The following is a 14,932-nucleotide window of genomic DNA, read 5'->3' on the forward strand; positions in this document are numbered from 1 at the left end:
CACTTTCAGAGGCCGAGATGGGAGGACTGCTTGAGCTCAGGAGTTTGAGACCAGCCAGGGCAACATAATAAGACCTTGTCTCTACTAAAAATAAAATAAAATTAGCTGGGTGTGGTGGTGCACGCCTGCAGTCCCAGCTACTCAGGAGGCTGAGGCGGAAGGATCACTTGAGTCTAGGAGTTTGAGGTTGCAGTGAGCCATGATTGTGCCACACACGCCACCCTAGGCAACAGAGTAAGAGTCTGTCTCAGAAAAGAAAAGAAAAAGAAGAAAACTGTTGTGTAGTTTCTTATTTGCTGTAAACATATCATTGCCTTCTAACACAGTAATCCTATTCCTAGGTATTTAACCAAAATAAAAATATATGTTCCCACATATGTACATGAATGTCCACAGCAGTTTAATCTGAAATAGCTCTAAGTTAGAAATAACCCAAATGGCCATGAACAAGAGAATGGACAAATGGTGGCATAAGGAATACTCAGCAATAAAAAGGAATGAAGTTCTCATATATGCAACATTATGGATGAATCTGAAAGCACTAAGCCAAGTGAAAGAAAACTGACCCCAAAAGGCTATATACAGTATGGTTTCATTTCTATGACTATTTAGAAAATGCAAAACTATAGGATCAGGAAATAGACTCGTGGCTGCCAATGGCTGAGATGGGGAAGGCAAAGCATGACTGCAAAGGGCATGATGAAACTTTTTGGGGTGTGGTAAATGTTGTATATCTTCATTATTACAGTGATAACACAACTGTATGCATTGCCAAAGGTCACCAAACTATATGCTTAAAAGGAGTAAATTTCATTGCATGTAATTACCTCAATTAATTTGCCTTTTACAAAAGGAACTAAAGAAATATATAATCATAATGTATAAACCTTATCTGGATCTTGATTTACATAAACAAACAGAAAATGACATTTATATGAAAATTGGTCATTTGAATACTGACTAGATATTTGATGACATTAAGGAATGATTATTAATTTTTAGGTGTGCTAATTAGTATTGTGGTTATGGTTTTTTAAACAACTTTGAGATATAATTCATGTCATACAATTCATTCATTTAAAGTGTACAAAATTCAATGGTTTTTAGTATCTTCATATAGTTCTGCAACTATTACTATAATCAATTTTAGAACATATTCAACACTCCACAAAAAAACTGCCACACTCCTCAGAGGTTACCACCCCAGCCCTATCTCCTAGCCCTAGGCAGGTACTAACTTACTTTCTGTCTCTATACATTTGCCTATTCTGGACATTTCATGCGAATGAAATCATACAACATGTGGTCCTTTGTGAAAGGTTTCTTGCACTTAGCATAATGTTTTCAAGGCTTATCTATATTGTAGCACATAAAAGTACTTCATTCATTTTTATTGACAAGTAATGTTCCATTATATAAATATACTACATTTTATTTATCCTTTCATTAGTTGATGAACATTTGCATTGTTTGCACTTGGGGACTATTATGGATAATGCTTCTATGAACATTCATGTACTAGTTTTTGTGTGGACATTATATTTTCATTTCTCTTGGATGTAAAACTGGAAGTGCAATCTGCAGAACATATTGGTAACACTATGTTTAACTGTTTGAAGAGCTACCAGGCTGTTTTCTAAAATGCCTGCACCATTTGACATTTGACAGCAATATAAGAGTTCCCATTTCTCTACATCCCCAAGAACACTTGTTATTATCTGTCTTTTTGATTATAGACATCTGAGCGGGTGTGAAGTAGTATCTTATTATGGTTTTGATTTCCATTTCCCTGATGGGGATGTGCTTATTGGCCATTTGGATATCTTCTTTGGAGAAATGACAATTCAGATCCTTTGCCCATTTAAAAAACTGGGTTGTATTTTTATTACCAAATTATATCAATAGTAGTTCTTTATATATCTAAAAACAAGTCCATAATAAGATATACGACTCACAAAATTTCTCTCCTATCCTGTGAATTGTCTTCACTTTCTTGATGATGTCCTTAGAAGCACAAAAGACTTTAATTTTGATGATGTCCAATTTATCTATTTTTTCTTTCGTTGCTTGTGCTTTTGAGCAACCATCGCCTAATCCAAGGTCACAGATTTTCCCTTATGTTTTCTTCTACAAGTTTTACAGTTTTAGCTCTTACATTTAGGTCTTTGATCCATTCAGAGTTATAATTTTGGATGTGGTGTGAGGTTGGGGTCCACGTTCATTTTTTTCATGTAGATATCTAGTTGTTTCAGTACCATTCTTTTTCCATTCAATTCTCTTGGCATCATTATCAAAAATCAACTGAATGTTAATATGAGGTTTTATTTCTGAACTCTCAATTCTATCTCATTGATGTATATTCCTATCCTATGTCAGTACCAAACTGTCTCAATTAACTGCAGCTTTGTAGTAAGCTTAGTATTCAAATGACCAATTGTTGTATAAATGTCAAGAACTGTGAGTCCTTCCACTTTTTCTGTTTCAAGACTGTTTTGTCTATTCTGGTACTCTTGAATTTCCATTTACAATTTCCTTTGAATTGCCATAAGAAATTGTTAAAATAATTTATTAGTTCTAATAGTTTTTTGTTAGATTCCTTGGGCTTTCTATATAAAGAATCATGTCATCTGCAAATAGAAATAGTTTATCTTTCCCTTTCCAAAGTGGATGCCTTTTAGTTCATTTTCTTGCATTATTGCCCTGGCTGTGGTCATTTTTAAAAAGAGTCTTATCATTTAAAGGTACACACTGAAATAGGTATGGATGAAAGGATATGTCTGGGATAGTTTCAAAATAATTCAGGAGGGAAGAAAGTGGGTGATAAAGTCAATGAGAGAAGAATGGCCATGAGCTGTAATACTGGAGCTGAGTAATGGATATATAAGGACTTAATCTCCATACTTTTATGTATGTCTAAATTATACTAATTTCTATATTTTATGTATATTTAAATGTTTTCCTAATAAAAGTTTCAAAGCTGTAAGTTCAAAACAGAGAACAAATTCTGTGGAAATGACCAAGCTTACATATAAACCTCCCCAATGATTAACTTAAATGTAGTCAAGTCCCTGCAGAAAGTTCCCACTATGCTTACCAACTTCATGTTTAAGTGACTTGGTATTATTTACACAGAAAACTGATACACTGTTTCAATTTACGTAGAGTGGAGAAGGATTTTTTAGACATGCTTTTCATCAAGAAGAGTCATGGAAAATCTCTGGTCTTCTGTACATTCAATATTTCCTTTCTCTCTCTCTCTCTCTGAGACAGGGTCTCATTGTGCCACCCAGGCTGCAGTGCAGTGGCATGATCATAGGTCACTGCAGCCTCTCCCTGCCAGGCTCAAGCAATTCTCCCACCTCAGCTGCCCAAGTAGCTGGGACTATAGGCATGCACCACCATGCCTTGATATTTTATTATTATTTGTAGAGACGGGGTCTTGCCATGTTGCCCAGGCTAGTCTCAAACTCCTGGGCTCAAGCGATCCACCTGCCTTGGCCTCCCAAAGTGCTGGGATTACAGGCATGAGCCACAACACCAGTCCCCTTCCTTTCTCTTAATATCACTTTCAAGGAAGCTGTTATAGCATTGGCTTTGTAATATTACTCACTTGCCCTTTATCTACCTTTCTTGCTGATAATCAAACTCTAGGGTCCAATTTGCATTTCTAAAATGACATAACTGTTTTGGCGGTCATTTATGAATTAAAGATGGACCATTTCTGCCACCTACATAAAAATAATAAAGGAACATGGAGATTAAAAAGGTGATTCTTAAAAAGACCAATAAGGCCGGGTGCGGTGGCTCATGCCTGTAATCCCAGTACTTTGGGAGGCGAGGCGGGTGGATCATGAGGTCAGGAGATTGAGACCATCCTGGCTAACATGGTGAAACCCCGTCTTTACTAAAAATACAAAAAATTAGCGGAGCGTGGTGGCACACACCTGTAGTCCCAGCTTCTCGGGAGGCTGAGGCAGAAGAATTGCTTGAACCCGGGAGGCAGAGGTTGCAGTGAGCCAAGATTGCACACTGCACTCCAGCCTGGGTGACAGAGCGAGACTTTGTCTCAAAGAAAAAAGAAAAAAAAACAATAAAATGGTCCAATACATGGCAAAATTGTCCAGGAAAGGAAGATAAAGTACCCAAATAAATTCTATTAGAGAAACAAAACAGCTAAAAATAGAGATTGAAATGGTAAGCAAAGATTATAAAGAAATGAATAGCAATAAATTTGAAAACACAATTATAAAACAAAATATATATTACATAGATTCCTCTTGCCTGGTTTGGAATATTATAAAGTTTATACAGAATGTGTTATTTTCTGTATGGCTACTTTCACACACTATAGTGAGATTCATCCATATTGTTTTGTGTTGACATGTAGACACAATGCACTTATTTTCATTGCCATATAGTATCCCATTATGTGAATACACAGAAATGCATTTATCCCTCTATACTACTGATTGACATGTTACTGGGTTGTTTCTAGTTTGGAGTTCTTAGGAATAATGCTGTCATAACCATTCCTACATAGGTCTTCTGGTGCTCGATGTATACCTAAGAGTCAAACTAGTGTGTCACAGGATACATATATATTCAACACTGTTGGATAATAGCAAACAGGTTTTCAAAGTGGTTATACCAACCTGCATTCCTTCTAGTAGTGTATTAGAGTTCCTATTGAGTTACATTCTTACCACCCCTTGTTATCTTCAGTCTTTTTAATTTTAGGCATTCTGATTGGTTTGTCATTACATCTCCCTGTAATTTTAATTCACACTTCACTAATTTTTCATAAGTTTACTGGTCATTTGTACATCCTTTTTTGTGAAATATCCCCTTAGGTCTTTTCCTCCTTTCTTTTTTATACTTTAGAAAAATTTAATCAACATTGAAATTATGTGCTTCTTAAAGATTTGGTAGAATTCCCATACGAAACCATCTGGGCCTGCTTCAAATTATAAATACTTATTTATTTATAAAGGGAGCACAACACTGATAGAAAACACAACAGAAATTGTTGAATTATTTAGTAAAAATTAACTAAAGACTCCTGATTCTAATTTACGGGTGATATCACACAGCGCTAGGAATTGACTGTTGTGTATTGTATTCTCAGCCATGATCATGCATTCCTATGTAACTCTAGGCTATCCCTAGATTGCAGGAGCTGGAAACCAGGAACCCTCAAGGGTTCTGAATGATTGAAAATCAGATGTGGACTGGAACTTGTAAAAAAGAGGAAGCCATTCTTCTTCCTCAAGCAGTGGTACCAAAAGTCCAGGCTTCAAAGATAGGTGGTTTTGGGGAAGGCCTCTATCCTATCTTTCCATTGAGCACCATCCCCCACTAGGTACTGGGAGAGACTTGTGACATGGGCACCAATTTCCTCCAGGTCCTGATCTCTGGTGGCAACTGCAGCTTTTTGACTATTGATAAACCTAAAAACTAGTGGGGGTTTCCAAGACCCTTGCTTTCCTAGCCCTCCCAACAGTTTGGTGAGCACCTAATTTCCTGTAGCAAATAAATTTCTGCTTGAAATATCTAGAGCGGTTACTGCTGTCCTCTGACCCCTGACTGCTACACGCTCCCTTAAAGACAGGGATAATATGACAAGTATTTAACAAGTTGTACAGCACAGACACTGACAGTTCCAAGCGAATACCAGGCAGGCAGCATGCTATCCAAGCGTGTACCGGCTGGATTCTGCCTGCCTTAGAGGGCATCTGGAAATATGGAAGAGTGTCTCAGGTTACACAATCCCTGAGGACTGGCACTGCTGCTTAGTGTTTGGGAAGCAAGTTGTTCTGCAAAGCAAAGGATAGTTCCATACAATGAAAACTTTTCCTGCTCGAAATTTCAGTGGCATCCCCACTGAGGTACACTGCTGTGGTGATAAAAGAATCTTCTATAAAATATTAACAATAGTCCCTGAGAGCATATTGAAATACCACATTGGTACCGTGTGGGGTTTTTTCAAAATCCAAGGATGATACAATATAAGTGAATATATTAATATGATTCACTATGATAACAAGTCTGAGAAAACTCATAAAACTTTTTTCTGTAGACTGTGAAAAGGCACTTCACAATTCACTATCAATATCACTTATAGCAGCTATTTTTACCATATTCAATAAATGAGGAACCAATGAATACTTAGTTAATTTAATGAAATGTATCTCTCTCTGCCCAAAAGGGAGCATCTGTTTAATTGGGAGACGTTAGAAGAAATCTACTAAAGTTAGGAAGAAGATAATGAGATCAACTCTGGAGGGCTACATCATTCTTCATGAATTGGAAGATTCAATATCATAATGACACCAGTTACTATGATAACAATGTCAGTTCTCCCCAAGTGCAATCCCAATCAAAATCTCAGCAGATTTTTGCCTGTGAAAACTAAGAGCCTCATTCTAAAATTTATATAAAAACGCAAATAGCCAAAGTAGTCTTGTGGAAGAACAAACTGGATGTTCACAGGACCAGATACGAAGACTCATTAGAAAGCTATAGCAGTTAAGAGAGTGTAGAATTGGCAACAGGACAAATAAGAGAGTTCACAAATCAACTCATCTACATGTGGAACAAAGGTGACATGAGAAATGTAATAGGGGAACACTGAGTTGTTTAATAGATTCTGGTTCATTATGTGAAAAAAGTAATGTGAATGCCTATTGTACTATATACAAAGTAGACTCTAGATGGATTTATGACCTATATTTTAAAGGTAAAAATATAAGAAATATAAAATAAAATTATAAAAAAATTTCAGTTCAGGGTAAGCAAAGATTTTTATTAAATAAGAGCCCTGGACAGGCGTGGTGGCTCAGGCCTGTAATCCCAGCACTTTGGGAGGCCGAGGCGGGTGGATCACGAGGTCAGGAGTTCAAGACCAGCCTGGCCAATATGGTGAAATCCTGTCTCTGCTAAAAGTACAAAAATTAGCCGGGCATGGTAGCGTGCGCCTGTAGTCCCAGCTACTCAGGAGGCTGAGGCAGAAGAATCGCTTGAACCCGGGATGCAGAGGTTGCAGTGAGCCAAGATTGCACCACTGCACTCCAGCCTGGGTGACAGAGTGAGACTCTGTCTCAAAAAAAAAAAAAAAAAAAGAGCCTCCAAAAGTTTAAATCATAAGGCAAAGGAGGGGAGAGATTTGGCTCATGAAAATTCATTTTTTTTTTCAGTGAAGTATCCATAAACAAAGTTAAGAGAAACTTGAGATAACTGAATCTTTGAAACCAACATTTGATTAATTTTTACAATGCAATGTAGATAGCACTGTGTTAATCAATAAGAAAAAGGCAGAAAATTAAATGAAAAATAGGCAAAGGGTATGAACAGGTAATAGAAGGAGAAGCCTGCATAATATGCAAAGAGATGCTCAAAATCACTAGTCATCAAAGAACTGAAAATAACAACAGCAATACTATCACTGGATAACGAGATTGGTAAAAAATAGGAAATTTAATAACACCAAATTTCGGTGAAGATGTACATTGAGTGAGAATATAAATTGTAACTGCCATTCTGGAAACAATCTTGCGGAACTTCGTTAAATTAAGTGTATTTCCCATGGCCAGGCAACCCTATTTGGCTACATACAGCAGGAAAATGATTGCACAGATACACAGATACATAAAAGGACTTGTAGAGGACACTCATCCCAGTATTGTTTGTGATGGTAGGAAGATATATGTCCAGCAGTAGGGGTATATAAAATATAATTGATTTACACCAGTAATTAGGCAGATAAGAAGAAATGAAGTAGAAAGTGTTGAACAAGAAAAGTAATATAGAGAATGAGGTCTATAGTTTGGGCGACCATACATCCTGATTTGTCTAGACAGTTCTAATTTATACCTGTTGTGTAATTATTTTTTTTTTTTGGAGACGGAGTCTCGCTCTGTCGCCCAGGCTGGAGTGCAGTGGCGCAATCTCGGCTCACTGCAAGCTCCGCCTCCCGGGTTCACGCCATTCTCCTGCCTCAGCCTCCGGAGTAGCTGGGACTACAGGCGCCCGCCACCACGCCCGGCTAATTTTTTGTATTTTTAGTAGAGACGGAGTTTCACCGTGGTCTCGATCTCCTGACCTCGTGATCCACCCGCCTCGGCCTCCCAAAGTGCTGGGATTACAGGCGTGAGCCACTGCGCCCGGCCACCTGTTGTGTAATTATTAACAGCACTCCCATTCTCATGGGTTTAGGCAATATACTGAATGGTTATCCTACCTATATAATAACATCACGTTGTGAATAGCAAATCATGAAAACACTCAAAACAACACTATTTTTGCTACATGCAAATTTAAGGACATGGATTAAGGAGGGGACCTATGTTAGGGTAATACACGGGATGAAAGAAACAACAGAAGAGTGACAATGACTGTAAAACTCAATATGATTAACTCTGCTCTCTGCTCTAAAGTTCAAAAAATTTAATATTTAACTATAGTTTATTAAAAATTCAACACTTACAGTAGTTCTGGTACTAAAAATGCGATAGTTTGGGCTGTTAGTGGAATACCTGTGGAGGAAGAGGCCAAGTATGAATATTAAAACTAATTTATTCTTCAAATATGAAGATTCTCTACATGGTCAGGGCATAGCTGGGCTGCCAGGAGCTTCACCTTTCTGCCTCATTCCCTTCCTTGACAGCAACTCAGGGCTAAAATTGGGGCTATCAGTGACCTCTACCCACATCTCTAGATGTGTTAGGGTTTGCTCAGTATCTAAAGACAATAAAATAAGATGAGAAGTTAATACTCTTTACCTGTTTTTTTTTTTTTTTTTTGTAGGATGAAAACTCTTGAAGAACACTGGCTCTAACTCCTTCACTTATAAAGAGTTAAAATAAGAATAATAAAGACTGGAGTTTTAAAAACTCAGCATTTCTTTTTTTTTTTTTTTTTTTTTTTTGAGACAGGGTCTTGCTCTGGAGTACAGTGCAGTGATCTTGGCTTACTACAGCCTTGACCTCCCAGGCTCAAGTGATCCTCTCGCCTCAGCCTCCCGAATAGCTGGGACTACAGGCGCATGCCACTACGCCCAGCTAATTTTTGTATTTTTTAGTAGAGACAGGGTTTTGCCACGTTGCTGCAATGGAGGGTTCTTAATTGCTGTCTATCTGATTCATCTAACACAGCACTGTCCAATATAATACAAGCCACCTCCTATTAATTAAAAATGTTCAAGTAGATACTTTAAAAGCACAAGAAGAAATGGGTGAAATTAATTTTAATAATTAATTTTTAGCTTTTAATTAAAACTAAACTTAAACTTAAAATTAACAATTAATTTTAAGTTTTATTCAACATGTAATCAGTACAAAATAATTATTAGTGATATTTTACATTCTTTTTTCAGACTAAGTCGTTGAAATCTGGTGTGTACATTACACTTACAACACATCTAAATTTGGGCTATATTTGAAGTACTCAAAAGGCACATGTAGCTGGTGACTATCATAAATCATCACCCTACAATTCCTTCACCTTCCATTTGTTTCAAGAATCTATTCCATGTCTACATTGCATACCTAATTGCAATTGGAATTGCTCCATCTCTAAAGTTTTAAATTAGAGGCCTTTTTTCTGTATGTAGAGGAAGAGTTGCTAGGATATCATTATGCAATTCCCTTATCAGAATTATACAAGCCTTAATAGCACTCTGAATTCTTATTTTTAACAGAAATCAGTCACCTTTATAATGAAACACATTTTCTGTATATAGAGATCGAATAAAAAAAAGTTCAAGTATATACCTATAAATAAAAATGAAATCTATTGTCATCAAAGGCTTTTATTGAAGCGTGAACCACCTCACACTTCTTATGAATCTAAGATCCCTTTCATTACAGAGAGAAAAATACAAGTGGCAAATTTTGTACTTTAATTTACAAAGTTAAATTATGTAATTTAATAAAATCTGGTAGTGAAAGGATGAAATGACCGTTCCTGGCAGGCCTTTTCTCCTCACCTGCTCCCTCAGCAGCTTCTCACTCCTACTGGGGCTGAGGACAGGCTAGGGAGAGAACAGTAGCTCAGGGTCACGTTTAATTTATTAATTTAGTCCCAGATAACAATGATAATGCCTTTTCATCCTTGCTTTATTAATGTCTAATATTTAATGTATTCTTGTTGGAAACGGACCTAAGAGGCCCATAGGTGTGTGGGGTGTGCAGATGGACATGTGCTATTTTTTAATGAAAAGGGCACTGTCATCTCACTCTTGGACCACAATGATCCTCTCCTCTGGCAAAAGAAGGCTGCACAAAGTGAGAGGAATGTAAGAATTCACAGGGGCTGGGGTGTGATGCCTCATGGCTCAGAGCTCATGGCCTGTAATTACAGCACTTTGGGAGGCCCAGGCAGGAGAATCACTTAAGGCCAGGAGTTCAAGCCCAGCCTGGGCAATATTGTGAGACCCTGTCTCTACCATTTTTTTTTTTTTTTTTAATTTAGCCAAGCGTGGTGGCGCATGCCTGTTGTCACAGCTATTTAGGAGGCCGAGGTGCGGTGAGCGCTTGGGCCCAGGAGTTTCAGGTTTCAGAGAGCTATGATGGCGCCACCGCATTGCAGCCTGGGCAACGGAGCAAGAGGCCGTCTCTAAAACAAACAGACAACCCCCGCCCTAAAAAACCAAAAAAGTAAGATTTCATTGGGGCTCAGATGTTGTGAGGACAGCAGCATGACGGTACTGCGACCTTACTGCAGGAACTGGATCAGGGTAGCAAAGTGCTAACAGCGTCCCCTCTCGCTCATGGGGTGGGAGCGGCGGGACACTGGTGGTGGTGTTGGGGAGCCGGGAGACGAGGCGGTGGTCGGCAGGGCGAACGGTCCCGGGGCGCATGGGGTGGGGAGCAGGACCCTCCCGCCTGCCCCGCCGGGGGTAATCCCCGTCTAGTCGCTCGCCTGCGACTGGCGTCTGTCTACCTCCAAAGGGCCGAGCCACAGCAGCTCAGCCACAACAGCAGCACGGCCACTTCCCGGGCTGACATGGCGCCTGCTCCACCTCCGCCCAACCGCCTCGGCCACTCCCGTCCAGGCCTCGCGCATTCCCGGGGGACGTCAGACAGGCGGGCGGCTGCAGGCGCTTGGGTCCCGGCGCTGCTGGACAGGGCGGGCCGGGCCTGATGACCAGCGAGGGAGAAGTGTGCGCATGCGCGCCGCTACCTAGGCTCCCTAGAGGCCTGAAAGTAGCCGGAGTGCAAACCTGCACACCAGATTTTAGGAAAGGCAGAACCAGGCTTTCCAGCAGTGAGACAGCAAAAACACTTCGAAAAATCCGAGTTGCCAATTTAAAAAAAAAAAAAAAAAGGAAGGAAGGAAGGAAGGAAAAAGAAAAATCCAATTTGCCAGAATGAATGTGAAACTTTTAAGTTAGTGTGTCTTTTAGCCCAAATCTTCATGTGACTGTGTATAGACACTGCAATAACAAATACATACCTGGCAATGCTCTCCAGGGGGCAGGAACGCCATAAGTGATTTTTGTTGTTGTTTGTTTTTGAGACAGAGTCACATTCTGTCCCCCAGGCTGGAGTGCAGTGGCGCCATCTGGCTCGGCTCACTGCAACCTCCGCCTCCCGCGTTCAAGCGATTCTCCTGCTTCAGCCTCCAGGGTAGCTGGGATTACAGGCGTGCGCCACAAGTCCCTGCTAATTTTTGTATTTTGAGTAGAGACGGGGTTTCACCATGTTGCCCAGGCTGGTCTCGAACTCCTGGCCTCAAGTGATCCGCCTCAGCCTCCCAAAGTGCTGGGATTACATGCGTGAGCCACTGGGATTACATGCGTGAGCCACCAGACCTTGCCAGGCACACCATAAATGATTTTTATTTAATTAATTTATTTATTGCAGGAGACTGGAGTTTTATTATTACTCAAATCAGTCTCCCAGAGCAATTGGGGAGCAGAGTTTTTAAGGATAACTTGGTGGGTTGGCAGAAGCCAGTGAGCCAGGAGTGCTGATTGGTCAGAGATGAAATCCTAGGGAGTAGAAGCTGTCTTCTTGTGCTGAGTCACTTCCTGGGTGGGGCCGCAAGATCAGATGAGCCAGTTTATTGATCTGGGTGGTGCCAGCTGATCCATCAAGCGCAGGGTCTGCAAAATCTCTCAAGCACTGATCTTAGGAGGCGTTTGGGGCGAGTCAGAATCTTCTATCCACCAGCTGCATGACTCCTAAACCTGATTTCAAATCTTGCGGTTAATGTTGGCCCTACAAAGGCAATCTAGTCTCCAGGCAAGAAGGAGGTCTGCTTTGGGAAAGGGCTGTTACCGTCTTTATGTAAACTATTAACTAAGCTTCTCCCAAAGTTAGTTCAGCCTATGCCCAGGAATGAACAAGGACAGCTTTGAGGTTAGAAGCAAGATGCAGTCTGTTAAGTTAGATCTCTTTCACTGTCTCAATCATAATTTTGCAAAGATGGTTTCAATCCTTCCCTTTGGGTAGGCTATGAAGATGGGAAAAGGCCGTTGATCACTGTGGCTTCTTCCTGCTGACAGGGGACGTAATGGGAATGGGAGCAAACCCCAAGGTGAGAAGAGTGGAATCGCTTTGCAGCTGTCTGAGCGACTCATGCAGGCCTGGTTGAGTTTCCAAGGCTTGCGTGGCGAACACATTAGCACTCTCATCTATAGCTTTACTACAGTGTTTAAGTGGAAAGCCTGCTATAGGGTAAATAAGGAGTCCTAGGATGAGGAGTACAATTCCCAATTTTAAAAGCAAAGATTTGAAAGCATTAGTCTGGGGACTTCTAACCCACAAATAATTTAGTGTGTAGTCTAAACTGCACAAAACAACCTCAAGACCAGCTAACAATAGTATACCATAGTTTTTCTTTTGAAGCATAATTTTTCTCTCTCCAGTCTCCATTTTTATTCAAAACAAACCATGATAGAACTGATTTGTTTACAAAATAAACTTTAGTCTTACTGTACTTGGCCTGATTATTTGCATAAAGTGCAGCAAGAATAATTATTTTTCATTTAGGCTTTTTTCATTGGCTCTGATAGAAGTCTGTTCCATGAAGAATCTCAGCTAAGACTTTTTGAAAGCCAAGCCCAGGCTGGGCGCGGTGGCTCATGCCTGTAATCCCAGCACTTTGGGAGACTGAAGTGGGTGGATCACGAGGTCAGGAGATCAAGACTGTCCTGGCCAACAAGATGAAACCCCATCTTTACTAAAAATACAAAAATTAGCTGGGCATGGTGATGCATGCCTGTAATCCCAGCTACTCAGGAGGCTGAGGCAGGAGAATCGCTTGAACCTGGGAGGCGGAGGTTGCAGTGAGCCGAGATTGAGCCACTGAACTCCAGCCTGGCGACAGAACTAGACTCTGTCTCAAAAAAAAAAAAGCTGAGCCCAGCCTCAAATACCTGTGAGTTGGTATTTGAAAATTCCTTTCCTCTTGAAGTCCCAAGATAACATGGAGTTCCTGGGCCTGTTAAAAAGTGACATTCTTTACTTACCACAGGTCAGGAACCTTGTACAGGGACTCTGTGGACAAGGTATGAGGCCAGATTCCCCAATGGGCTTTAACTGGCTCTATAAGTCAACTTTGATTCTTTAAAGGAAGCATGCCATTCCAGTCAAAGCCTTGGTAAAATAACCAATTTCTCCAATTGTGTTCTGTTACAAAAGAAAACAGATTCTTACTGCACTTATGCAATTAACTATACTGCCATAAATTGAGAATATTCACAAATAGTTTCCAAATTCTGGAGAAATCAGGTAGAGAGGAACAAATATGCTCTAAATTTTATTCACAGGGGTATATTTTACTCACTTGTTAGAAGTTGCAAATAGCTCTAAAATAAGTTCTCTCGACTCTGAAAACAAAAGGTTTAGCAATGTTTAACACATTAGCTCTCCATGAGAGTCCTATAAGTTTGTTTTTTTTTCCTCCATTCCAATAGCACAATTTTTAAGTTATCTGAGACCTGCACTCAGAGTCCTATATCTGACATATAAACTGCCTTTTGAAAAGGACCAAAGCAAGACAAAATGTCTGTGGATGGCAAAAGCCTACACCCACTATTAAAGCTACAATTGACTAGGAATTTTGGTTACTTCTGTGGCATACAACAATTTTACATAACCATTATAATTATTAACAATGTACACTAAATTATAACATTATAGAAATTTCCCATAATTTTGGAACACATACCAATAACATATTTATACAAGTACAGTCCCAAAGAAAACCAAACAACATTCCCTCTTCTATTTGAAAGGTTTTTTCTATTCTAATGTCACAATCTCCCAGAGTTATTAATCAGAAACCTGCATTTAAGAGCACCTGTTAAATTTTATAGCTGATTATAAAATCATCTTTTAAAGAGGACCAAAGTCAGAAAACAATTGTCTGTGGATGACAAAAACATTTTAGGGCAGCTACTGTTAAAGGCACCATTGACAAATTTACCTCTGTGGCACACAGTCATTTAACATAATAATTATAATTATTACTGATAACATATCCTAAGTCATATTAGAATTATAGCAGTTTTACATAATTTTGGAACATATACCAATAACACATTTACACAAATATAGACCAAAGAAAGCTGAACACTATTTTACATTTGATATTGCTTCCTGTATGATTTTTGTACCAAATAAGCCAAATGTCATTTTTGGACTTTAGAGGACCTAATATCTAAAATATTAGGTTAGAGACATAATTTGTAATTTTATTTTGGAAATTCTGTCAAATATCAAAGGTTTAAAACACTGGATATCACAAAATAGAATCCCAGGTCACCATAAGTCATTCATTTGGCCAAAATGATAACTCCAAAACAATTTAAAAAAAAAAGAAAAACCTTTACTGCGATAGAGATGACTTAGCTTTCCAAAGAAGATCCAATGAAGATAGCATGAGGCCAACTGAATCTGTCTCTTCTCTCTCTTCTCCTTTTTTTTCC

General features: G+C 39.3%; 1 protein-coding gene across 4 annotated transcripts in view; it reads right to left on the minus strand.

The window, feature by feature from the left end:
* CATSPERE (catsper channel auxiliary subunit epsilon) overlaps positions 1-11,524 on the minus strand; it is a 168,076-nt gene extending 156,552 nt beyond the window's left edge. For 3 of the 4 annotated variants that reach the window (XM_030812572.1, XM_030812577.1, XM_030812571.1), the window contains exons 1-2: positions 11,452-11,524; positions 8,483-8,531 (exon numbers count right to left, since the gene is read on the minus strand). Coding sequence is in view for 1 of the 4 variants with exons in the window: in XM_030812578.1 (XP_030668438.1) it covers positions 8,483-8,531; positions 10,939-11,003 (114 nt within the window). In the remaining 3 variants the exon portion in view is untranslated. Of the gene's footprint in view, positions 1-8,482; positions 8,532-10,938; positions 11,107-11,451 lie in introns of those variants that run through there. The other variant, XM_030812578.1, reaches the window with a different exon arrangement.
* Between the last annotated feature and the right edge of the window lie 3,408 nt (positions 11,525-14,932).

Source organism: Nomascus leucogenys, chromosome 5 (genome assembly GCF_006542625.1).
Source record: "Nomascus leucogenys isolate Asia chromosome 5, Asia_NLE_v1, whole genome shotgun sequence".
Classification (NCBI taxonomy): Eukaryota; Metazoa; Chordata; class Mammalia; order Primates; family Hylobatidae; genus Nomascus; species Nomascus leucogenys.